Here is a 24850-nt window from a genome sequence, read left to right as displayed (position 1 = left end):
ATCTAAAAACTAGGGGAGCCGAGCCATCAGCCATGCCCATTGGTTTTGAACCCACGAGACATAATTTCATGGGTCACGGCCCATGGGTCTGCATAAATATCGTCGATTGTCTCATGGGAATGAGAGAAAAAGCTAGCTAGCACTAGCAGCTAATATCCTTGAATGCGGCCTATCGTACATGCGAACCACGATAGAAAAGATATTTTTTTTTATTTTCTTTCTTTCTCTTTATCGCGAGAAGGTCACGAAGGAGAAATAGAAATATATCAATCTGATGGCCCTTACACGTACCCAATTAATTGGAAGGCTTAAATTAGTTCAAACTCAGATCTACGGTCCTGATTGACAGACATGCGATTTTATTCAACTACAGTAACGTGGCATAATTCAAATGCAAACCAGCGCCACGTCGTGCATGGTACACGTGGCTATTTTAAGATGATTCCACCTGGCGCAGATGGTTGGTGTGGTCTGCCACGTAAAATTGTTTTACTGAAACACAACCAATTTTAATTTATCCCGATAAAAAGAAAACGAGTGACGAGAACACGAGAACTTCGTAAATTAGAAAAGAATTTGTTGCTTGTCAAAATTCAGAACTCGAAAAATCCTTCCTGGCTTCTGGAAAGACTGGAATGTGCCGTGGAATCCCGGTTTTCCTGAACCATATATGTAAGAAGGGGTGACAGGATCCGAGCTCAGAGGAAATTTTGGGTGAAGACCAGTCTCGCGCTCTGTTAATCCCTCTGGTCCGAAGGCGACCTCCTTCGATCGAAGAAATCAGGCTTCAGTTCTGTTTGTGTTTCTTCTGTTCTTTCTCGGATCTCTATTGTTAATCGAAAATGCAGTCGACTAACTTGCTCCTCGAAGAACCAATTAGGATGGCTTCCATCCTTGAGCCATCCAAACCAGTAAGTAGTAATCCACAATCTCACCTGTTTTTTTTTTTTTTTTCTGTTATTTCTTTGTTTGTTATTCGCTTTTGCAACCTCCATTCTCTGAGTGTTATTTTGATTGAGGAAAGGAATAACTTTTTACTTTGTTCCAGATCGCTTCTTGCTACTGAGATGTTGAGTTAAATTGTTTTATGTAGGCGGGAGGCGTAGGGTGATTGTTTAGGGTTTGCGTCTTTATTTGGCCTCGATTTGTTATTTATTATTGTTATTTTTTTTTCAGACTTTCTTCCCTGCAATGACGAAGATTGTTGGGACTCTCGGTTCGAAGTCGCGAACTGTGGAAATTATTTCTGGATGCCTTAAGGCGGGGATGTCTGGTATACAATATTTTAGATCTTTTTGATTATGTACTTCTGTTCCTTAGAGAATAGACTCTTACTTGTTTTTAGTAGAAGAAAATGTTTTGTTTTTAATCTTCGATCTGGTTCGTTGGTGTAGTAGTGATATTTGTTTTCTCTTTGTGCCAGTGGCGCGTTTTGATTTTTCATGGGGAGACATCGACTATCACCAAGAGACTTTGGAAAATCTGAAGATGGCTGTCAAAAGTACAAAGAAGCTCTGCGCTGTAAGTTGTCTTATCCCAAACTCTACTTGTTTTCTTTTTGCTGCACAAACTCTACTTAGCTCAGTTATAACTGCTCCCACGCGTTAAATGTGTCGGTGTTTGCCGGGCCGGTTAGCATGGTTGTCAAGGCGTCTAGGCGATAATAATATAAAAACTAAATTTTGGTTGGTTCCTTTATATTTCATTACCATTCAGCATGCATGTTAAAAGAAAAATACCAGTTCTCTTTATTGAGAGCATTAAATTTCCTTTCAAAACACATTCGTTATATCTGGGAGAATAGTATTTTAAATATGCTATTTTTCAATAATTTGAAAATTAGTTCTAATGCAAGAAATATCTAATAACACGCTTTCTCATATAATTAGCTACTAGAGAACGACTATAATTTTATATGATAAAATTTAAGATGGAGAGTAAATTTAAAAAGAAAAAGGAACAATGGTGGAGCAGCTGTTTTATTTAATGTGTGTGTGTGAGAGAGAGAGAGAGAGTAGGAAAAAGCCTCTTTTTCACTTCTATTCTTTCTTTTTCCCTACGCAAACTCTCGGAGCTTTAACGAAGACAATATGCAACATATAATAGAATTTATAAACATTCATATTGGTAAGATGTAGCAATATGAACGATCCTGCCTTGTCATTTTTGGCGCCTAGGTGGGTGCTTTGTTGTAACAAGTCAAGCTATCAAGTGTTCAGGTGAGGCACCTAACAAAGGGTGTGTAGGTAGTGCCTTGACAACTATGCCGGCTAGGTTAACATTTGAAACTTTTGTGAACTATGCTTTTGTTGTTTTGATTTAGCATGAAGATATCTTTTCCTTTTTTAGGTCATGCTCGACACTGTGGGCCCAGAGTTGCAGGTCGTTAATAAGAGTGAGAAATCCATTTTGCTTCAAGAGAATGCCTATGTTACTCTAACACCTGATCAGGAAAAGGAAGCCACTTCGGAGCTATTGCCTATTAATTTTACTGGGCTGTCAAAGGTAATAAACATGGCAGGGCACCTTTTATCTTGTTATGGAATATTTGTACAATACAAGAACATCCTTGGTCATATCTGTTAGATAATATCAATGATGGCACCTAACATGGCTGTTGCCTATTAATTTGTACAATTCGGAGCAATTATTGCCTATTAATTTTACTGGGCTGTCATAGGTAATAAACATGGCAGGGCACCTTTTATCTTGTTACGGAATACAAGAACATCCTCAGTCATATCTGTTAGATAATATCAATGATAGCACCTAACAGGATTAGGGCATTAAGCTCAAGTGTATTCTTTCGATTGTCAAATTTCTTCCAGGTTTCCTTGTGTTTGTGGAGAATTCTTTCTGGATTTTAGAAATGGTACAACTTACGATTTCTGTTTGGTCTTTGCCATAATGCAAATGATCAAATATTACCACTATGAAAGTATTTCATTTAGGCCTTGTCATCAAACTGTGATTCTACATGATAATATATAATTATTTACCATTCACCCTGCTTGAAATATACTTTTCTTCATTAAATCCTTACCTGAGATTGATGGTGCTTTAAAAGTCCATTCTCAAATGCAAAGTTTAAAAGCTTGCAAGAGTTCCAAAGCTGTTTTATGGGGTTTAATTGAGTGACTGAGATTATTTTGATATGTTGATAATTCACATGAGCAAGTAGGACACTGATATAGATGATGATCTTGTTGATCTATTATTTCAATACCACCATTTTTATGTTTGGATAAGACATGGTATTTCTTTTTGGTAGCGAAATTTTCTGAACCATGTTTTACTTTTTTGTCCCAGTTTTTACTCCGTGCTGATACCTTTGTGATTGCGCTTGATTTCATTATATTATATATTGTCCAGTGAACTTTGCATCTTGTAAGCTGAAGCATTTTTGGTGATGTGCAGGCAGTGAAGAGAGGTGACACCATTTTTATCGGTCAATACCTGTTCACTGGAAGTGAAACAACATCTGTTTGGCTGGAGGTAAGGTCATGGTTATTAGATGATTATATCAAGTTCTGAAGTTGTTCAGCACAAAATTCCTTGCATACTTGGCCAACTTGGAAAGGAAACTAACTGAAATAATTAGACATGTCAAATCAGTCTGAATGCCAAGCAAGAAGGGTAATTTTGGCAACTTGGAATGCTCCAATCACTTGCATTGTAAGCTTAATTTTGATGGTTTGCAGTGTGGGAGATCTGGGGCTTTCAGGTGTTGAGGGTATGGGAAACTTGTTTTAGAATATTTTTTAGTTCCAGTGGGAGATGGAACTTTAGTTAGAGCAGAAATACTAGCTGTTATACAAGGATAAAAATTGGCATGTAGCCAAGGACCCTCAACCATATTAATATTGCAGCAGGTATAAGGGTGATTCAATGCGGGTGTCAGGTTGGTTAATGTGATGATTTGTGGAGAGAGAGAGAGAGAGAGAGAGAGAGAGAGAGAGAGAGAGAGAGAGAGAGAGAGGGTATGGTTGAGAGGAAAAAGTCTGTTTCTGGCTGCCGCCAGTTTTCTATTTATATTAATTTCGTAAAAGAATCAGAAATTACAAGTATGCCCCTGGCGGCACATCCTAGAATCAAAATAATAAGAAAAAGAAAAAACAAGTAACTGACCGACAACCTACTAACAACAACTATAAAGTAACAATTAAGTAAGCCTTACAACACTTCCCCTCAAGTTGGGTTGAATATGTCTATCATGCCCGGCTTGCCACATAACTCATTGTGTCGCGAGCATGGAAGCCACTTTGTAAGGACATCAGCAAGTTGTTCCTTGGAGTTGACATAAGGAATGCAATTTTACTTTTTTTCCAGTTTTTCCCTTATGAAGTGTTTATCCACCTCAATGTGCTTGGTTCTCTCATGTAGGACTGGGTTGCTGGCGATGTTTATTGCAGCTTTGTTGTCACAGTAAAGGGACATAGGACTATGAACAACAACTCCAAGCTCCCCTAGAAGATTCTTTAGTCAAAGGACTTCAGCCACCCCATGTGCCATAACTATATATTCAGCTTCAGCACTTGACCTTACTACCACACTTTGTTTTTTGCTTTTCCAGGTCACCAGATTTCCTCCCACAAATGTGCAATACCCACTACTGGACTTTTTATCATCCACAGCTCCTGCCCAATCAACATCTGTAAAGACTTCCACCTTTAGGTGATTGTGTTTACTGAATAGTAGGCCTGTTCATGGTTATTTCTTCAAGTATCTAACGACTCTCTTTGCTGCCTCCATGTGTGGTTTCTTAGGAGAGTGCATAAACTGGCTTAGGACCCCAACGGAATAGGCAATGTCTGGACGGGTCATGGACGTATAAATCGGTTTTTCCACTAACCTTTGGAACTGTTTCACATCTTTCAAAGGTTCACCAACACAGTCACCTAGCTTGTGGTCCGCATCCATAGGAGTATCTGCCGGCCTTGCACCTAATTTACCTCTATCTCGTAATAGATCAAGGGTGTATTTCCTTTGAGAGACAAAGATACCCTTTTCTGAGCGAGCAATTTCAATCCCAAGGAAATACTTCAGGAGGCCTAGATCTTTCACTTCAAATTTAGATGCAAAGAATTGTTTTATGTTTTGTATCTCTGAGCCCCAACTTCCTGTAATGATGATATCGTCTACATACACTATCAATACAGCAACCTGACATCTCTTCACAAAGAGTGTATGATCAGATTGACATTGTTTGAAGCCCATCTCTTGAATTGCCATGTGAAACTTACTGAACCAGGCTTTGGGAGACTGTCTTAAGCCATAGAGAGACTTTCGCAGCTTGCACACCTTATTTTCACTCCCCCTTGGCACATAATCCAAGGGGTTGAACCATGTGTATTTCTTCTTCTAGGTCACCATTTAGGAAAGCATTCTTTATGTCCAGTTGATGCAATTCCCAGTTAAGATTAGCGGCTAAGGACAGGAGAAGCCTAATTGAGTTCATCTTAGCCATTGGGGCAAAAGTCTCATCATAGTCAACCTCGTATATTCGTGTGTACCCTTTGGCTACTAATCTTGCATTGTACCTTTCAACTGTTCCATCTGCCTTGTGCTTAACTGTGAACACCCATTTGCACCCCACTGGGTCTTTCTCCTTTGGGAGATTCACCAATTCCCAAGTCTGATTTTTGTGGAGGGCATTAATTTCCTCCTTCATGGTATCTACCCATTCAGGGCATTTTAAGACTTCTGCAACATTCTTGGGAACATGGATGCAATCAACTGCCGATAGCAAGGCTCAGTACGAGGGGGAAGTGTGGTCATAGGGGACAAAGTGGGTAATGGGGTGTTTGGTAGTGCAAGACCTGACTCCCTTTCGTTGGGCAATAGGAATGTCAAGGTCATCCACAGTAGGAGTAAGGTTAGGGGGTGGACTTCATCTCTTGGGAGTCTGATGATGTCAGTTGCTCAGTGTTTGGCTGCTCCATATCTCTATCACACCGCTGATCTCTTGGGAACATGGATGCAATCAATTATCGATAGCAAGGCTCGGTACGAGGGGGAAATGTAGTCATAGGAGACAAAGTGGGTAATGGGGTGTTTGGTAGTACAAAACCTGACTCCCTTTTGTTGGGCAATAGGAATGTCAAGGTCATCCACAGTAGGAGTAGGGTTAGGGGTGGACTTATCTCCTGGGAGTCTGATGATGTCAGTTGCTCAGTGTTTGGCTGCTCCATATCTCTATCATACCGTTGATCTCTTTGACTTGTACGTTGGAAGACACAAAAGGGAGTAAGGTCCGGAATAGAAGGAAGAGATACCTGAACCTGTTTCTCCTCTTCCACACTACGACTCTCCCCCTGAGGAGGAGGGAAGAATGGCTCAGACTCAAAGGACGCATCCATGGACACAAAAAATTTACGACAAAATTGATCAAAGCATCGATACCCTTTTTGAGAGGAGGGATACCCTAGAAAGACACAAGGAATGGACCGAGGGTCTAACTTACCTCGGGATGGAGACAAATCATGGAAAAAGGCCCGACAACCAAACACTCTCATGGGGATAGAAAATAAAGGAGACTGAGGGTACAATAAATGATGAGGGGCCATTAGTTCAGTACTCTGGAGGGCATGCGGTTGATGACATATGCAACTGCAAGTATAGCATCCACCCAAAACCTTTTTGAGACATTCATGTGTAACGTCATCCCGCGGTCTACCTCAAGAAGGCGTATGTTTTTCCTTTCTGCAACAACATTTTTTTGTGGTGTTCTGGCGCATGAGCTCCTATGAATAGATCCGTGGGAGGCAAAGAATTCATTGAGCTCCCCATGGAATTTTTCATTTGCATTATTAGATTGGAAGATCTGTATTTCAACATGGAACTGCGTAAATACCATCTTCTGGAAGTCCTTCACTATCTTTGGAACTTCATCTCTGCTACGCATAGGAATTACCCATGTATAGCGAGAGTAATCATCAATGAACGTAATAAAGTACTCATATCCACCATCATGGATTACATTTGTAGGCCCCCATACATCAGAATACACAGCATGAAAAGGAACATTTGATATTTTATTACTTGAGTGAAAAGTTGTTCTACATTGTTTGCTCAACTGACACGTTTGACACATGAATTCTGACACTGAACATGACTTGAATAAAATTGGAAACAAGGATTTTATTATTTCGAAAGAAGCATGACTTAAACGACTATGCCACAAAAAAAATTGACTCTTATGGACTGACTATGCGACTTTGAGGATGACACCGAGAGACCAGCTTTGTTGTCGAGAATGTAGAGACCTTCCACTAGGCTTCCTCTACCAATCGCCCTCCCAGAAGTTAGATCCTGAAAAACACATGAGTTAGCAAAAAATGTCACATTGCAGTTCAAGGAGCTTGTAATGCTACTAATTGAAAGCAAATTTATAGGAAGCTGAGGGACTTGCAATACACAATTCAGGTTAAGGCCATGGGGAAGGGATATTGATCATTGGCCTGCAATGAACGAAAAAGAATCATTTGCAAGTCTCACTCTATCCCTTCCTAAAAAGAGGCTATAAGACTGAAAACAAGTTAGGCTTACCGGTCATGTGGTTGGAGGCCCCTGAGTCAATGATCCAAGGGGAATTTGTAGGAGTGACATGGAATGCAGAAGCCATATTACCTGAAGTAGATGCAAATGAAGTAGAGAGAGTACCAGTGACTCAGCTGTCCATTTGCCGCAAAGCCCTACCATAAGATTCCAGGTGCTCTTTGAAGGAATTCATTATATCCTCCTTGGGGTCAGACTTATTATTAGGGTGGTCCCAGGTACTACCGACAACTTGAGTATCTTGGGTTGCCACATGTCTTGTGCTCATTTTCTTCTGATGACCTTGACCTTGACCTTTACCCTGTTCTTGATTCTTTGCTGCCCATTTGGATTTCCCGTGGATGTCCCAACAAGTGTCACGTGTATGTCGTGAACGCCGACAGTGGGTACAAAACAGCTCATCTTTATCATTCGCCTTCTTAGGGTCACTTTTCTTTCTCGTGGAGTTATTATTCATTGCAGCCAAAGCAACTTGTTGCTCCTCCTCAGTTGTAACCATCCCATTCCGCTTGCATTCTTCAGATTGAACAAGGGAGTATACCTCGTGAACCGTAGGCAACTCTTTGCTTCCTAGGATCTGCACCCTCAACGGTTCATATGCAAGGTTCGGTCCCAACAAGAAAGCAAACACCCGTTGCTGAGAGACCACCTTCCTTTAGGCCTTAGCATCATCATCGTGCTTCCACTCCATGGCCTGATAATGGTCCAATTCCTTCCATATGGAGGTAAGGGCTGAATAATATGAAGACAAGCTACGGTTTCCCTGTTTACATGTTGAGGATTCGGCTTGTAACTGGTAAACCTTGGCGTAATGCCTTTGCTCAGAATAGGTAGTTCTGGCCTGTTCCCAGATCTCACTAGCGGTATCTGCCCACATAAAGTTCTTTTTCACATCAGGTTCCATGGCTGCGAGGAGCCAAGACATCACCATATTGTTTTCTTGGTCCCATCTATCATGTTCAGCCGTCTCACCCTTCGGTTCTTTCACCCTTCCATTGATGTAACCAGCTTTACCCCTTGCCGTTACATAGAGTTATACACTCTTAGCCCACTCTAGGTAGTTCAGACCGTTTAAAGGGGTAATTGGCATAGGAAAAACCATGTTTTCACCTCTCATACCCGCTGTGCTGCGGGTCGGTGTAGCCCCCGATGAAGTTAATTCATGACTTGCCATCAAATACTATTGAAAAACAATCCAAACACCACCCAACAACACCGCAGCCACAATCAGAATACCAACCCTCAGGGAGTTTACTTTTAGAATGTGAGCAAGAGAACAAAAAATACTATTGAGAACAATGGGTTCAGTCAACACAACCAGTCATTAAACCAGTCCGGTAATCGGTTCAGCACCACCGATACAGACATTACAATCAGTCTGACTGTAGTTCACACAGCCTAACCATCCAACGTCCAAACAAATAACTATTATAACCAAGGCATGAGCCCTACACACCATCAGCCAAAGAAGGTTGAGACAAATTGAAACAAAACACACACCTGTTTAGCACACACACACCTGTTTAGCACTTGTACGAAGGTGCTAATCTGAACTTGACTTCACAGCATCGAACAGAGGAGTCTGCACCAGCATCGCCCTTCTCCGACTAGGGTTTTTTTGGTATGATGACCAAGAAAAAGAAATCACAGAAGCTGCCGCCAGAAAAAAACTGCTAGGGTTTCTGCAGAAAAGTCGCCAGAAACCTGCTAGGGTTTCCACAGAACTGCCACGTCCAAAAACTTTTAAAGAGTGGGCAGGAGGGATCATAGGTCTTTTTCAACCCAGAAAAACTGCTCTGACCGACAAAATAATAAGAAAAAAGAATTAAGTAACTGGCGGCACATCCTAGAATCAAAATAATAAGAAAAAGAAAAAACAAGTAACTGACCGACAGCCTACTAACAATTGAGTAAGCCTTACAACCGTTAAGAAATGAATATTAGACAGGTGCCGTGTGGTATGGGTTTATCATTAAATGGATCCACAGGTCAGCTAATATGTAGTCGACACCATGGCAAAACAAGGGGTATATTGACATCTATTGTTTAGGGGCAGGGTTTTAAAGAAAACCAGAGTTTGGGTTAAGTTGGCCTTATGCCAGCCTATAGAAAAGGATAGTGACTTTGCTCTGTTGTATATATCTAATTAATATTTAATTAATGTTCTTTTACAAGAAAAATCAGGTTGACTGGGTTATTTGAAGGTCCTTTGATCTGCTGAAATTCCTGAGTTGCAAATCATGTATCTCATGTAGACCTAGCCTGCTTCAAAAAATATTATGAACCTAAATGAAGGGTCCTAGCATTTCAAAGTTTAGCGTATATACCAATTTAAAAACCTTTTGTCTCTAACCCCCGACTAAAAAGAACAGAAAAAAAAGAAGTGGAAAAACAGAAAAACTTGGGTGGTGTGACCTGTTGGGGCAATTAGCCTGGGTGGAGGAGCAAGTTGTTCACTGAAGTATGTAAGTTCAAGTAAGATATTATTTTGCCTAATGGAAATGACAGTAATCTGAATTTGTAAACTTGTGTTTTTCTTTGTAGGTTTCTGAACTGAAGGGGGAAGATGTGGTTTGCATGATAAAGAACTCTACTACATTGGCTGGGTCATTGTTCACATTGCATGTTTCTCAAATCCGTATTGACCTGCCCACCTTGACTGATAAAGATAAAGAAGTAAGTTTTAGTTATTTTTCAATAATCTTTCCTACTACAGAACTATTAATATGCCCCTTTTAATGCTAAACAATAGTATGGCTATTAGAAGTTGCATTTCTTGAGTTGGGTGGATGTGATGAAGCATTTGATACCTTTAGAATGTAAAAAAGAAAGATTTATTACTTAGGAACTTTCATCTAGTGATTATGGATCTCTTAGTCTTAGCTTGATCTTCAGTGATTTTCAGATCGAGTAGGTGCTTTTAAAATTTGAATCTTCTTGCACTAAATGTTATGGTGTTTTGCTGCTTGCTTATGGGTTTTTGTCCATTATGTTTCATGATATTTCATTGATTTTTTCAGGTAATAAGTACGTGGGGTGTCAGAAACAATATTGATTTTCTGTCTTTGTCATATACCCGTCATGCAGAGGATGTTCGTCATGTAAGGATCTCTTTTTGTGAATATTCATGCTTAGATTATTTTCCTTGTAACGGTTTATGTATATGCATGTGTATATGTAATCTATTTCCAAGGATTCTTCTGGGATTATATTATAATTACCTGTTCATTAAAATCCTTTCTTTTTGCAGCTATCCGGTTTTTGTTTCTCTTTCTTGATGTCGTCATTTTATATGTTAATGAGCTTGATGCTGTGATGCAGGCTCGTGAGTACCTTTCTAAATTGGGTGACCTTAGTCAGACTCAGATTTTTGCAAAGATTGAAAATGTTGAGGTAAGCTTCCAAACTATTATTATTAGTACATTCTAAATTAATTTAGTTTTGACCATCTTCTTCACGGTAGTGCTTGTATGACAATGTGAGTATGCAACCTTTCTTCGATTCTTGCAGGGCTTAGCCCATTTTGATGAGATCCTACGTGAAGCTGATGGCGTTATTCTCTCTCGTGGTAATCTGGGTATTGATCTCCCACCTGAGAAGGTCAGCTTTCTGAACTCTGTGCAATTTTAAAATAAAATATTTCAGGAGTTATTGTCTATATAATCTGCCAACCCATTGAACACTGGTTGTTGGTTAACCACCTGGTATTAGTGATTTGCTATGCTAACCATTGGAACTAACCTGGATATGATACATGTCCTTCCTGAATTGTGATCAGGTTTTCTTATTTCAAAAATCTGCTGTCTACAAGTGCAACATGGCTGGAAAACCTGCAGTTGTTACCCGAGTTGTGGACAGTATGACTGATAACCTGAGACCAACTCGTGCTGAGGCTACTGATGTTGCAAATGCCGTATTGGATGGTGAGTCATATTCCAAGTGGAAGATCCTCATATTTTTCCATGGTCCATAAATCCTTTTTTTTGAAGTTACATGTCTATGAGCTATTTGGTACTGCAGATGTATACTTATTTCACTTTTGAATGGGTGCAGGAAGTGATGCAATTCTTCTAGGTGCAGAGACACTGCGGGGTTTATATCCTGTTGAGACCATATCCATTGTTGGCAAAATTTGTGCTGAGGTAAGCCTCTTCAATTGTTTTCACCATTGAAACATGTCTTGATTTAGAAGGTGTCTTTCTCATACCATGTTAATGTCATACATTTCTTGGTTCTATATTCCTTGAGAAATACTTTTGAAAAATGTAGACTGGAATATATCATTTCCTCTGAAGGTGCCTTTCATAGTTTGAGTTCAAAGTTGTGAACTTGTGACGTCATCATGCTTTCTCTTTATGTTTAGAGAAATTAATTATTTCTTCATCAAACCGGAAAAGATAGCTGATTGAGGCTTTTGAGCTTCAAATGTTGTGCCTTTGTTCAAAATTTTTAAATTAATAATGCAAATCAAGCGACACTTGATGACAAGATTGAAAACAAGTCTCTCAAAAGCTTATAATTTGTCTGGTGAAGGCATGTTGAAAAAATACTGGTGCCACTGCTGTTATCTTAGGGAAGTTCTTGAGGTTACAATGTTTTTTAATTTTAATACATGATCAGGGAGGGTATCGGGTTTATATGGTGAATGGGTTTACCAGATAAGTGTTCTTCATATCAATTCTTTATATTTATCTGGTTAAAAAACATTTCAAGTCTTGTATCAGAGTTTATATATTTTCCAAGAGGCTAATGTCCGGTGTGTTTTATGTGCTGGTCTAGTGAATTACTGTAGTGCCAGATCGTCCTATTCCTGTTGGACCCAGATTTATGCTGGATTTATCTGACCTTAAAGAGCACCGTTGAAATTCTTCAATTAGTTTTCTTACTGTTGAAAATCTTCAATTGACGCTAATTGGCTGCTATCTTACTCAGCATTTTTTAGAGTTTTTTATATAATTAAGAAGGAAAAATGGTGCACCTGCACCTCCCAAGAACAATAAAACATGAAGGGTAAGCAACTCAAAGATCACAAGGATTACACTGATAAAAAAACGATCACAAGGGTAAGATGTCCTGCATGAATATATATAGTGCCATTCTATTCGTTAATAAGTTACATAAATGATGAAGAAAATGACTTAGAAATGATGGAAAGCTGTATTTCTATCTTGCCTGAAAAACCTTGGTTGCATTTTTCTCGTTTAAATGGTGTTTCATTGTTGGTTTCTTTAGTTTTAGCGGGGATTGCATTTGATTCCATGTGCCTGCGCATGGAATTAAGACATCTTTAGATTTTAATTGTGTAACGGAGATTGGCCTATTACCATAAAATCCAACTTTTAGTCACAAGTTTTCCCGCTCTTGTTGATTTCTATTCTTTATATATCATGATTTTATCATCTGTTGGCAATATCCATTGATCTTTTATAGCTGGCTTTTATAGAGGTTCATGTACCCTTGCTTATATAGTTAAATTGCTAAACGTGCAGGCAGAGAAGGTTTTCAACCAAGATCTATATTTCAAGAAGACTGTCAAATATGTTGGAGAACCAATGACCCACTTGGAATCCATTGCTTCTTCTGCGGTATTTCATTTGGAATTTCACTTGTAATATAGTATTAATCATTAATCATTGATCACTGCATCAAAAGTTGCTCTGTTTGAGAGGTATGCTAATGTTTGATGCTCTTTATCTAGGTACGTGCGGCAATTAAGGTGAAGGCTTCTGTTATTATTTGTTTCACTTCATCTGGAAGGGCTGCTAGGTAATCTCCTGAATTCTGACGAATGTTAGAATGTAAATGTTTGTGTATTTAAAGGAAATTTAATGATTATTTTTGACTGCCCTCGCTATTAAAAAACCCATTTCCTCTTTGTTTTCAACAAGATCTTTGGGTAGCTAGTTTTAGCTGGGCCTTGTACTAGAGAAATTAATCAACATATGCAATTGTGTATTTTATTTGTATGCTCACCTGACAATCTAAATGTACTTGTTCATGCAGATTGATTGCAAAGTATAGACCAACAATGCCTGTTATATCAGTTGTCATCCCTCGCCTCAAAACAAATCAACTTAAATGGAGTTTTACTGGTGCCTTTGAGGTATTTGGCCCAGCCTAATTATTTACGACTGCGTTACTGTGAAATGTTATGAGACTGCCTTAGCTGAATTAAAATTTTGTTGGTTGCATTCCTACTTTAAGCTTGTTGGAGAACATTAAACCTTTAAAGCCCCATGACCACCGTTTAATCTCCAGTATATTGGATGTGCAAAAATACAATGCTTTTTGCGTACTACAAAAAATGATCAGTAATCAAATTATCTTGGGGTAAATACTTCAAACCTCCCCTGAGGTTTGTGAGAAATACTTGAACCTCCCCTTACCTTTCTTGCTTGACTGTAGCCTACCTTGTCTGCTAATGTGGCAGGACAAGACTAATGCCAGTTACCAGTAGAATATCAAAAAATTTTCAAAAAATAAAAAATGACCTCATTTAGCCTTGCATGAAATTACCTGTGGGCAAAAATACCCTCTTACCTCTTGTTATTTATTATCTGTCACTTATCTTCAAATCTTGTGTCCTATTCTTAGATTAAGTCTTAGTAAAATTGCAGTAACCACCCAGCACTAAAAGTCTACTTGAACTACTAATCTCTGTTGGGTCCCCTTAACAGGATACCTCAGTTTATCAGCAATAGAGGTCCGTTTGGGAGGGCTGAGCTGAAGATTCAGCTAAGCTGGTTCGGCTGCTTTGCAGTTCTCCAGTTGATATTCAAAAAGGCTGAAGCAGACCAGCTCTTAAATGGATGACCGACAGCTGATACTGATTTGGGCTTTTTCTGGGGTTTTCACCAATCATGCCATCGGCATGGGGCCTGCCTTGGATTGTTCTGCCAGTCGAGTCCCAAAGGTCTAGAGGAAGGCTCGTATTGTATAGTTTCTTTTAGAACCTATTTAAAACTTTTTTTCAGAAATCTTGTTTTTTAATAAACCAAAAATATATAAATAATATTATTCTATGCAACCTTGAAAAAAAACTAAAAACATAGAACTGGAAGGTTCAAAATATCAATACACCCCTTCCAGATATTTTGAACCTTGGGTCTGGACTCTGGAGTGATAAAGCCTTGGCCAGGGGCATCGCGAAAACATTACTTGTATCTAGTTGTCCATTGTAGCTTATATGCCTGAATGAGTTAGACTAGATCTCTGGTGAGAATATTATTGTTGGTTTATTGTAGGATTTCTCTGGGAGAGGCTTATGGAAGAGAAAACAAGTCTTCTTTCCATGTATTGAAGTTAGGTTCCGTTTGTTTTTGGTGTAAATATGTATTGATTGATGGAGTTCAACACCGATAGGTTTAAATGAGTGAACCATTGTAACTTTGAAAAGTGTGATAATCAATGTAAATAATTACATCGATTTTATTGATGTTGTATTTACATTGATTATCAATTAACACTCAACCATGAGTGGAGTTTACATCTTCGATGTAAAACTGCACTCCATTCAAACACAGACAAATATGGACTGGAAGTGGAGCTTTATGCTGGTTTGTATTTACGCCAGAAACAAACGCAGCAGAATTCAGTCCATCCAATTGATGGTTTAGTCTATAGGGGCATTTTAGATAATGTGCAAATTGGAGTTTACATCGACTCCATCGAAAGTCGATGTAAACACCGATGAGACCAGGAGAGGAGTTATGGTTTAGTCTTGGGGCATTTTAGACTGCATAAATTCTGTTATTAACGACTCAGTCATCTAAGAGGGGGTGTTAGGATGACAATAAGTTGGGAGTAAGTTCAAGGATTTATCCCAATTATTTTTGAAGTTTAGATTTAACTGGACTTTTCATTACTTGACTGATAAATCTATCAATTCTTTGGTCAGAATCGGAAAGATAAGAATCTATTCTTTTTTTTTCTCTATTTAATAAAAATCATTTCTTGTTTTTTTTGATAGATAAATCATTTCTTGCCTATTTAAGTGGACTTTCTTAAGTTCAAGATGTTCTATTTCATTCAAGTAGTTTATCGACCTTAGTATTTTGGTTCAATCTCAGGAAGTTCCTTGTGAGCTAATGTTATTTGTAATGAAATACCATGCAGGCGAGGCAATCGCTCATAGTCAGAGGCCTCTTTCCCATGCTTGCAGATCCTCGACATCCGGTGAGCTTATGTTTTATTTAGATCAATTGGTTCATGTATTTAGTGCCCACTGAAAATTCTATGCATACGTCAGATTTAGTGCCCATTGCAATACAAGTGCGGATGGGGACGAGGTGTTTATAGGATGCATATAAATTCTATTCTAGTCTTCCCTCCGATTGATCTAATAAGCAAATTTGCCATGAAAAAATATTTCAGAGAACTTAAAATTATGCATCTATTTTTGGGCACCTGAAACAAACTCACCTACTTTTGATGATGCAGGCTGAGTCAACAAATGCTACAAATGAGTCGGTCCTGAAGGTTGCACTTGATCATGGCAAGGCTTCTGGGGTAATCAAGTCTCATGATCGTGTTGTCATTTGCCAGAAAGTGGGGGATGCTTCAGTCGTAAAGATCATTGAGCTCGAAGACTAGACTAAACGATGTTTGTTTGTATTTTTTTTTTGAATATATAATATATGCTTTTGCTTCATTTTGGTTTTGGTCCCCTTGTAGAATGCTATGAGCATGGTAGTAGGCCTACGAGGGCTCACCAAGCTCTCATAGTTTAAGAGATGAGCTGTTGTGTTAACAACTTAAAATATTAAGAGTGTACACTGAGGCAGTTGCAGTTATATTGCATCTTTTAAAGCTATTAAGTAGAAATAGAAAGTCGTGGTGGTGTATCCGCTGCTGCGCTGCATGTTTATTTCAGACCTTCATTTATCGTTCCAGACACCAGAATGAATCTACTGTCCAGCGATTTGGCTTACCTTATTCAAAGCTTCAAAAAGCTTAAACTGGCCCCAGATCATCGTTACCACCCACCCTTGCAGGGAAAAAAATCTTTCAAGGTTTTCTGGTTCAAATTCCTGCGGGTTGTTGCTGCTTCCATCTACACATCATTAACTGTGGTCAACGGTGTAGCCCTGTACGTGGGAAGAGGAAGCTTCGAGTCTAAACCTTTTTACATAGATTGAGCTCTAGATTGATTCTACTGATGGATCGTGAACTCGAGGTGCTGGGTTCCTGCCTTCCGGGGTTTTTGTATTACTTTGTTTTGTTGTATTAACTATTCAAATGTACAATGGTGCAGCTAGTAATGGGACTAGCTACTGTCTCTGGGCAATGTGTTATTGCTTGGGATGCCTCCCGCCCACTTAACTCCTTGTTCATGTTAAATCTCATTCTTCGCGATTTAAAAATTTAAAATTTAAAAGAATAACATCCACACCCAAATCCATCAGTCAATTTCGTCTGGTGGGATAAATTACCTTTCCAAACAATATCAGTGGTATTTTTGTCATGGGATTAGCAAGCCTTAACTTCGTTATATAAAGATTCACTACAGAACTAGTTAGTTGGCTGGTTCTCTGTTATCTTCATTTTTTCTTTCTGTAGTAGTCTAGTACCTTTCATTGGAACAAGGTTTAGGCTGCATTTGGCATTTAGGCTCAGTTCGGAAGGAGTACAAATACAAATATGTACAGTGCAAGCATATACAAAATACATGGTTTTGCACACTACAAATTTGTATTTGTATTCTTTTTAAACTGAGCCTAATAAAGGACTTATCTCCGTTTTAACAGAAAAAAGGAGGTAAGTCCGGAATGCCAAATGCAGCCTTTAATGGTGTATCATATTAGATTTTATTGGTAGATGCGGACCTATACACTATTCCATATCAACCAAAAATTTAAATACAAAATCAAGCAAAAAAATTAGTTGATTATTTATCAAAGCATTGATGAGCTTTATATGGGTTTTCTTTGTTGTATCCATTCCATGCATTTCTTAATTTTAAAAGTGTAGTCTAGTACTTTGCTCATATAAGTCACCACAATATATTTTTCTCTTTTTTACACCTTGTTCATAGTCATTTGAGCCTTACCCTTGTTATTGTCGTGGGGATTTGTACGAGTTTTCTGATATTCTTTGTAATAATTGATATTTTAAACCCTTCACTGATGTGCTGAAGAACATTAAATATATTGTGGTAGCACATCCCCACGAATCACTACAACAAATAAATGCAAAAGGCCAAGGCAACTTATAAAGGTTCAGAGAAACATGCTATTCCTTGGCAACTGGGCTTCATGAGCATGGTGGGCCAATCAATCCACAGCCTGATTTGCTTCGCTAAAGGCATGCTCGTAAATGATCCCCATCTCGCACATTTTCTTGAGCTTCCAACAGTCTTAGATGATGCTCCTCAGGTTCCACGAGCATGGACTTTTTAAGATGACTATCTTGGAGTTATCTTAAATTATGAGAGGAAAATTTTTGAAATTCAAGGCCAAATTATGGGCTTCCTAATTAGCCCAAGCTTCAGCTCTATTAAATGTTTAATCAGTTCTTCTTGTTAAGGCCGAAGGAATGGACCATCTAAAGAAATAATCATATATATTTTGTTAAATCAATTGTCAAACACCGCGCGCCCGTGGCCTAATGGATAAGACGTCGACTTCTAGTCAGGCGATTGTGGGTTCGAGTCCCACCGGGCGTGATGTGTTTTGCAGTTTGCTTTTGATTTTTTTAATAAGCGGAAGAATTCCCAAAAGTTCAACACGTTACCTTGCTTGACGAATGACGATCCTTCGTTCAAACTAAAGCGAGTTTGGCCGTGGAAGGTTAACTTAGAGAACATGATTACTAAACTATTCTTAGTAGGCTACGCCAAGCAGCTTAGGCTGAAAAGTGAAATCAGCAAATGAAGGGGCCTATTTATTTTGCCGTCCAAAACCCGCAAGTTCAAAAAAAGAAAGCACAGCGTAGCCACATACTGCATTTTTTTAAAAGGCAATTTACAACGGCGTCTGGATCAACAAACTGATTTATTTCACACCTTGTGCTGGACTAACCCAGACTTTGTTTACACTTTACACTTACACTTTGGACTATCTGATCTGTTGGTACGTATTTGGAGAACTATTAAGAAGCACACTAGTCACTAGTAGTCAGTAGTCACCTCTAATGCTTTTCCTCTCCCTCCTCTCTCTACACTTGTTCCTGCTTGTTATCACGATCAGCATCTCTGGTTCCAATTTGGAATGCCAAGCACAGAATGCTTATTAAACCAAGTTAGAAAGCTTCTGAGAAGCGTAGATCTGCTGGACCAGGACCTAATATCCCTTTGGCCTGCTCTGGTATCACTCCATTGATGCCAAGAGGTGGTGGCTCTAAGTGGCCATTCTTCTCGTCATCCACCACTGATCCCTGGTGTCTCCACCCACTTCCTTGCCATTCCCGCTGCAACATCACAAGGAGCACAAACAAAAGAAATGAGATGTGTGGCATTGTGACAAAGAAATATATAGATGCACTCTAAATCCTTAAATACACTTGCTTCTTCATGAAGGTGACTTCCATCCGGCAATATAGGGGTTGGTGGGACAACATCTGGATCTGGTTTTTGAAATATAAAGGTGGTATATAGACCTGCAATATGAAAACACCATGATTAGGAGACCACAAATATCTCGGTAGGACTGGGCTACTGGTATCTCTGATAATACATGGAAACAAAAGATGTGATTGCAATTGCATCACCTAGCACATCAAATGATCTGGGAACAAGTTTTCCTCTGGCATCCACAAAGTTTGGACCGTAACTGTGGAGCATCCCTGCAAATTGTGCTCTTTGAGTCACAATAAAAAAATAAAATCAATTTACTAATTCATAAAAATGTTGTCATTTGGATTGCATCAATTTCAAGAAAAATAATGGATACAGTGGTCAAAAATATGAAATAAAAAAAGCATCAGACAAGAATCAGATGGAAGGGCTAATAAATTAGAAAACTACAGATTAGACATTACTTTGCAAGGACAGCAAAGGGTTTGTAGACACAGAATCAAAGTTATCTCCGGCTCAATGACACTAAGATATCAAGTAAAATTTTGTCAGAACCCAGTTTGACTAATAACTAGAGATGGATGTCTTTGAATAGTATCATACAAACTATACCAAAGTATTGGCATTATCTATTATTTATATATAACCCTCACCTCATTGCGTTTTAACACTAAAATGTCCCCAAATATCAATCGTCTGTAAATATTATCACCTTGCTCATGAAGTACTAGTAGTACATGACTACACATTTAAACTATTTGGTGTGAGGTACACTGAGTATGAACCCTGGAGCTGTTAACTAATGAATAACACAACAAACCCATAAAGACAGGCCAAAGCATGTAACTGGAAAAGTAGCATAAATAAGTGCATTGGTTTTTGGCAAGATAACAAAATTCAGACGAGAGGAATAAAATTGCAAATGCAAAACTTAGCTACCTGTTATCGTCATAAAATTCAGTTAAGTTTTGAATCTCCACGTATTCAAGGCCAGCCTCTCTAGCCAATCTGGTGCAATCAATATTTCAATATATATTTTGATTGTTAAACCATTGATTCGACTTTTTAAAAGCACGACCGGGAAAAAAAAGAATAAATAAACAAAAAGGAAGACCACAAACCTAATCAGGCTTGGAAAATGGACCAAGCAATGGGTCTCAGAAGTGACATCATTAGCAAATTTGAGCTGATATTTCTTTCCAAATAGTGGGAACCTGGAGAGGCATACGAACATTCAAATAGGGAGCAAGGTTTCATTGGATGCATCAAATTGAATTAAAAAAAAAAGAAAGAAAACTATTAAAATGTAAGGTCTGATGAAATACTTCTCTTCCTCAACTTCAAATGTGATCATGTAACTCTCAGATCGAATGCAATTGGGAACAATGTTGGGTTTCATGCTGGCTGCTTTGTTATGATATGCTTCAACATTCTTCTGGTACTTTGCCCTATAAATTTCACAATGATGAGGATGTAGTATTAAGGAATGGATGCAAAATTTTTTATCATGTATACAATATTATTCTGTCATTTGTATGTATATGAGGCTAATGGTTATAGACAGTAAGCCAGACAAGAAAACAATGTTTAAAAAGTGTACATGGCTTAAGGCTCAGGAGAAATGCCTTAAGGCTTAACCTTCAATCTCATGGCCATACTTATATGTATGTATTTGTGCTTGTATCTATGTTACAGCATGTTTAAAGATGTAATTCTTTACAATTTAAAGGTTTATGATAGATAAAATGGTCTGTAAAAATGCACTCTTTTAAGCTCCAAATATTCTTATGGTTCCTATTTATGTGTTTCAGCTATTCATTTATATGCTATTCCTATATAAAAAAATTGGGAACTAATGGATGTTTCAGCTAATATTCTTAAGCCTCATGCATCCAAAGGTTCTGGCCCCTTCCTTCATGCCTCGACAATTTTTGAAGTTGCAGGAAAATAATGGGTTAAATAGAAAGGGACTCAACAACTGATAGTGGTGGGATGAAATCTCCCAAATCATATGGTCATTGGACAAGATGACCACAACTGTTTAACTTACATTTTTACTAGGCCACTTGCAAAATATAAGTTATCCATTAATCTATATACATTTCAAAAGGAGCTTAGCTCTTCCTGATTTAAGGAGAAGACCAAGAAAGACGAGCAGGAATGCTATTATTGCTAAGAATCCAACTTTACAAAATTTACAGTGATAAAATAAGATTGATGAATAAATGACATCTTATTTCTTCTAAATTACATTTTCATTGCAGTGCAACTGCATTAAAAGTTCCCTTAGAAGATTCAAATGAACTTCAATTTTTTAATCTGGTCAGTGGTAAAATACACAGAGATGTTGACAATCACATAACCAGGAAATAATAAAGAAAAATCCAGTCATTCAAGAGAAAAAGGCTTTAATTTTTCATACCATATGGTAGAGGAGTCGGGAGTAATACCAAAAAAATAACCCCCTGGCTTCAGTAAAGATGACACATTATGTAGAAGACTCCTTGCTCTCTCCTCAGTTTCAAAACACAGCTGGTATGCTTTTTGTCAGATAAAACATATTCAAAAATTAAAGAATGATGTGACATTTGACAAAACAATAAAAGAAGATAAAAGAACCTGCAAATGTTGTAAGCAGCAAAGGACATCTGCAGGGATTCCCTTGTCCTGCAAATATGACTCTAAATTTTCCTGTCAAAGCAGTATAGAAATGTCAAGCGCAGGTAACCAAGAAATTAAGATACTGATTATCAAACACACACACACACACACACATACATACACACACAAGATTCCATCCAAAAGTCTCGGCACAAAACCACCCAAACAATCATTAAGCCTCACTGGAAACAACTCCTGTGTATATTAGGAAAATAATGCAGATTTGAAAGGATTGTCAAGACGAGTGGAAATGAAAAACAATGAAAATGGTGAAGCTTTCCTAAATTAAAAACAGTTTGAGAAAATGGCAAAGCCTTTCCAAGTCTCAATGAAGTAAGATTACAGTCCCTATATGTTTGCCAAATTTTGTGGGTTATTAATTTCTGACTCAATCAAATGTATACAGATTCATATGATTACTTCTCACTAGTAGATAAAAACACAACATTCAAGATAAAGAAGAATTATGCTACTCTCCTTCAGTCCTACCAGGACACCATGAAACTAAAGGTTCTAGCCATGCCACACACCTCTTGTAACAAACCAGGTTGAAGTCAAAAAAAAAAAAAAAAAAACAAAAAATGCACATAGAACTCATAAACAAGGTATCACAAGAAAAGACACATCCAATAAGAAGTCCATACTTTGATTTTCTTAATTTTATGTATTTAAATTATATACACAATAAATATTATTTATTGTCATGTCCTGGTACTGTGATTTTTGGAGGTAGACACATCTGTGCCACATACCAAGGTAACTGCTCTTTTTGGTCCTATCATGTATTCATTTCAAACGAAAGAGTTATGAGGAATTGAAGATTCAGGGTCAATTGACAGTACAACATATTGGGTTGAACATCACCTTTACCTTGGCCTAGACTTTGTTTTCGGTATATTTTTAACTGGATGGTCTAGGCCAACAACCCTTCTGTTAGGTTATAATTATAGTGCTTAACCTATGATCCCACTTGTGTGTATAAACAGAAACATTATGAACTTTACTTTTTTGAGCTTATAAACACAAATACCATAAACATTTTTAAAGCATCTTAGGCTTTGTTTTGAGAATCCCTAATCTTGACTATTCTTTTCAACTACAACAATCTTTCTCTATCATTAAATCATTAAATTCTATATTTCCGGTTAAAGCATTTATTAAAACATCTTTCAAGCATGACCCAAGTCATTTCAGCATTCTTCATTGCACATACTCAGATCTTATAACTTCACTCCTTGTTTTATTGTTCAGTTGGGCTACTCCTAAATTTTCTTAGATGTTTCTGCTTTCATCCACATCAGGCTATGCTCATCAAATAGAGTTGCTATTTTCTCCAATGCCCGGCATTTGGCTCCATTATGCGTGGCTCATCATATAGCCCTGTTATAAGGTCCCATATTGAAAGTTCCACTTTTATGGCACACTTTCAGACCAAATGCTGCTAGAAAACATGAGTGAACTACGAAAATTGAAAATCATTTAAGAGCTTAAGTTGCTCCAAACCTGAACTCATGGACATTGACGAATTCCACGTCCAGATAGAAGGTATGCCGACTAGTACCATGAAACTACATAACTTAAAAACCATTAACATCTATTACAAATAGAACCAATCTCACTTTGGTTCTATGTAGGAACAGTATTTCCAGTATTCTTTTTTTGATGGGCATATTTCCGGGAATTCAAAATGCAACAAAAAGACACAAAAGAGGAGAAAAGCTCAAACTAACCACACAAGGATCAAGCTCGCAGAAGTCTGCAGTATAAGGCTTCCTCTGGCTTTCCCATATCTCACGAGCTTCACTAATTCCGGAGGACGAAGCATCTACAGAATCCACGCAATAATGATCAGAAGAACTGCAACAAAATTATCAAAAATCGAACACAACAAGGAACTAAAAAACACTTGCCAACTAAATCGATTGATAAATATCTTACAATTTCGGAGTTTCCTTACCAATTCCAATATAGTGACCAATTTGGGCTTCGTCCCACTTGTCTGTGTCTACTCCTCCACCACAATACAAATCGCAGACCTTGACAAAACGAACAAGTCAAAGAGAAAGAGAAAGGCAGGATAATTTGCTGCAAGATTGACAGAGAAAGAGAGGAAGAGCAAGAAATTAGGGCAAATACCGTGGCGTAGGGGGAGACGAATATCTTAATGAGGGCTGTCTTAGCGAAATCGTAAAGGCGAAAGTGAGCGGACTCAGTACGAGGGCAAGCAAATGAATTCATCGTCCCACAACCCAAAGAAACGATTCACTGCTCTCCGCCTTCTCAGTTCATCGAAGTAGAAGGAGAAGGAGAAGAGAACGACGAAACGACGACGGTATTTCTTCCCGCCCCACCTCTCACTCAAAACTGACAACCCCAAATCTCCATTCGAACCGAGAACGACTTTCCTGCGCCAAAACTGTCCGGATCAGCCTGTTCCTTCCGCATTCAAATCCAACTATCTGTCAACCAGGACCACACTAGCCCTAAGTACTAAACCAGGCCCAAACAAGCCCTACATTATTGATTGGGCCTGAAATACTAAACCAGGCCTCCGATCAAAGCTCTATAATTCACCCTCATATACTAGGGTAACTTCCAAAATTGCCCTTCCCATTCTCATTCTCAAAACTATTTAAACATCCTTTATTTCAAATTGTTTAGTTTTTCCTCTCAAATTTCTAAACTCGTTAAATTTATTCCATCATCAAAACCATTTAACCATCCTTTATCCCAAATCCTTTTAATGTTCTTCTCAAATTTTTAAACCCATTAAACTTATCTCATCTCAAACCTGTCATCATCACATAAGTGATGAAATGTGATATTCCTCTAGCGGGGAAGACGCCTATAATGAAATGCAAGAGAAAAAAATTTTACATCTCCTCTTAATTCAATTTTATATGATAACTCATAAAGATCAGTTTGGAAGGAGTATAAATACATACAAAATAATATAAAATACAAGGTTTTGCATTCTACATATAGGGTGCAAATGGATTGGATTGTGATCTGATCCGATATCCGATCTTATTTGGTTGAATTCGGATCACCCTCTATCCAATTCGATATATTATATATATTTATAATACATATATATGTTATTTATATTTTTATAAATTT

The 24850-nt window shown here is 38.1% G+C and overlaps 2 protein-coding genes across 3 annotated transcripts; one reads left to right on the top strand and one right to left on the bottom strand.

Moving 5' to 3' along the window:
* Positions 1–539: 539 nt before the first annotated feature.
* LOC148847270 (pyruvate kinase 1, cytosolic) lies at positions 540–16349 on the top strand. Its single transcript, XM_088950755.1, has 16 exons — positions 540–911; positions 1177–1273; positions 1424–1521; positions 2350–2505; positions 3418–3495; positions 10102–10233; positions 10578–10658; positions 10879–10950; positions 11068–11157; positions 11336–11480; positions 11611–11699; positions 13047–13142; positions 13256–13323; positions 13561–13660; positions 15673–15732; positions 15997–16349. Exons 1-16 carry the CDS (start codon positions 843–845, stop codon positions 16147–16149), a joined length of 1584 nt encoding a protein of 527 aa, XP_088806881.1. The 5' UTR covers positions 540–842; the 3' UTR covers positions 16150–16349.
* Positions 16350–18531: 2182 nt separating this feature from the next.
* Positions 18532–24440, bottom strand: LOC148847269 (S-adenosyl-L-methionine-dependent methyltransferases superfamily protein). 2 transcript variants are annotated; one of them, XM_088950753.1, is made up of 11 exons: positions 23867–24440; positions 23688–23766; positions 23461–23555; positions 21689–21760; positions 21492–21601; positions 20395–20517; positions 20191–20283; positions 20009–20077; positions 19264–19352; positions 19055–19152; positions 18532–18963 (listed from the first exon to the last, which is right to left on the bottom strand). In XM_088950753.1, the coding sequence occupies exons 1-11, from the start codon at positions 23966–23968 to the stop codon at positions 18796–18798; spliced, it is 1098 nt and encodes a 365-aa protein (XP_088806879.1). In that variant the 5' UTR covers positions 23969–24440; the 3' UTR covers positions 18532–18795. The 2 variants fall into 2 exon arrangements, with proteins under 2 accessions (XP_088806879.1, XP_088806880.1); XM_088950754.1 differs by having other exon boundaries at positions 19061–19152.
* Positions 24441–24850: the final 410 nt, after the last annotated feature.

The sequence above is a fragment of the Nelumbo lutea genome, chromosome 6 (assembly GCF_056320005.1).
Source record: "Nelumbo lutea isolate HS-2025 chromosome 6, American lotus-T2T, whole genome shotgun sequence".
NCBI classification, from domain to species: domain Eukaryota; kingdom Viridiplantae; phylum Streptophyta; class Magnoliopsida; order Proteales; family Nelumbonaceae; genus Nelumbo; species Nelumbo lutea.
The sequence above is the reverse complement of the archived record's forward strand: the minus strand, read 5'-3'. Positions and strand labels throughout refer to the sequence as shown.

What these genes read in the sequence shown, in the direction of transcription:
- LOC148847270 (XM_088950755.1), top strand. Translation starts at nt 843, where the DNA reads ATGCAGTCGACTAACTTGCTCCTCGAAGAACCAATTAGGATGGCTTCC. An exon ending in TTGATCTCCCACCTGAGAAG is followed by an intron (nt 11,158 to 11,335) that starts GTCAGCTTTCTG and finishes AATTGTGATCAG; the next exon opens with GTTTTCTTATTTCAAAAATC. An exon ending in GTTTTACTGGTGCCTTTGAG is followed by an intron (nt 13,661 to 15,672) that starts GTATTTGGCCCA and finishes AATACCATGCAG; the next exon opens with GCGAGGCAATCGCTCATAGT.
- LOC148847269 (XM_088950753.1), bottom strand. Translation starts at nt 23,968, where the DNA reads ATGAATTCATTTGCTTGCCCTCGTACTGAGTCCGCTCACTTTCGCCTT. An exon ending in CAGATCATTTGATGTGCTAG is followed by an intron (nt 19,153 to 19,263) that starts GTGATGCAATTG and finishes TTCATATTGCAG; the next exon opens with GTCTATATACCACCTTTATA. An exon ending in ACCTTCATGAAGAAGCAAGT is followed by an intron (nt 18,964 to 19,054) that starts GTATTTAAGGAT and finishes GTGATGTTGCAG; the next exon opens with CGGGAATGGCAAGGAAGTGG.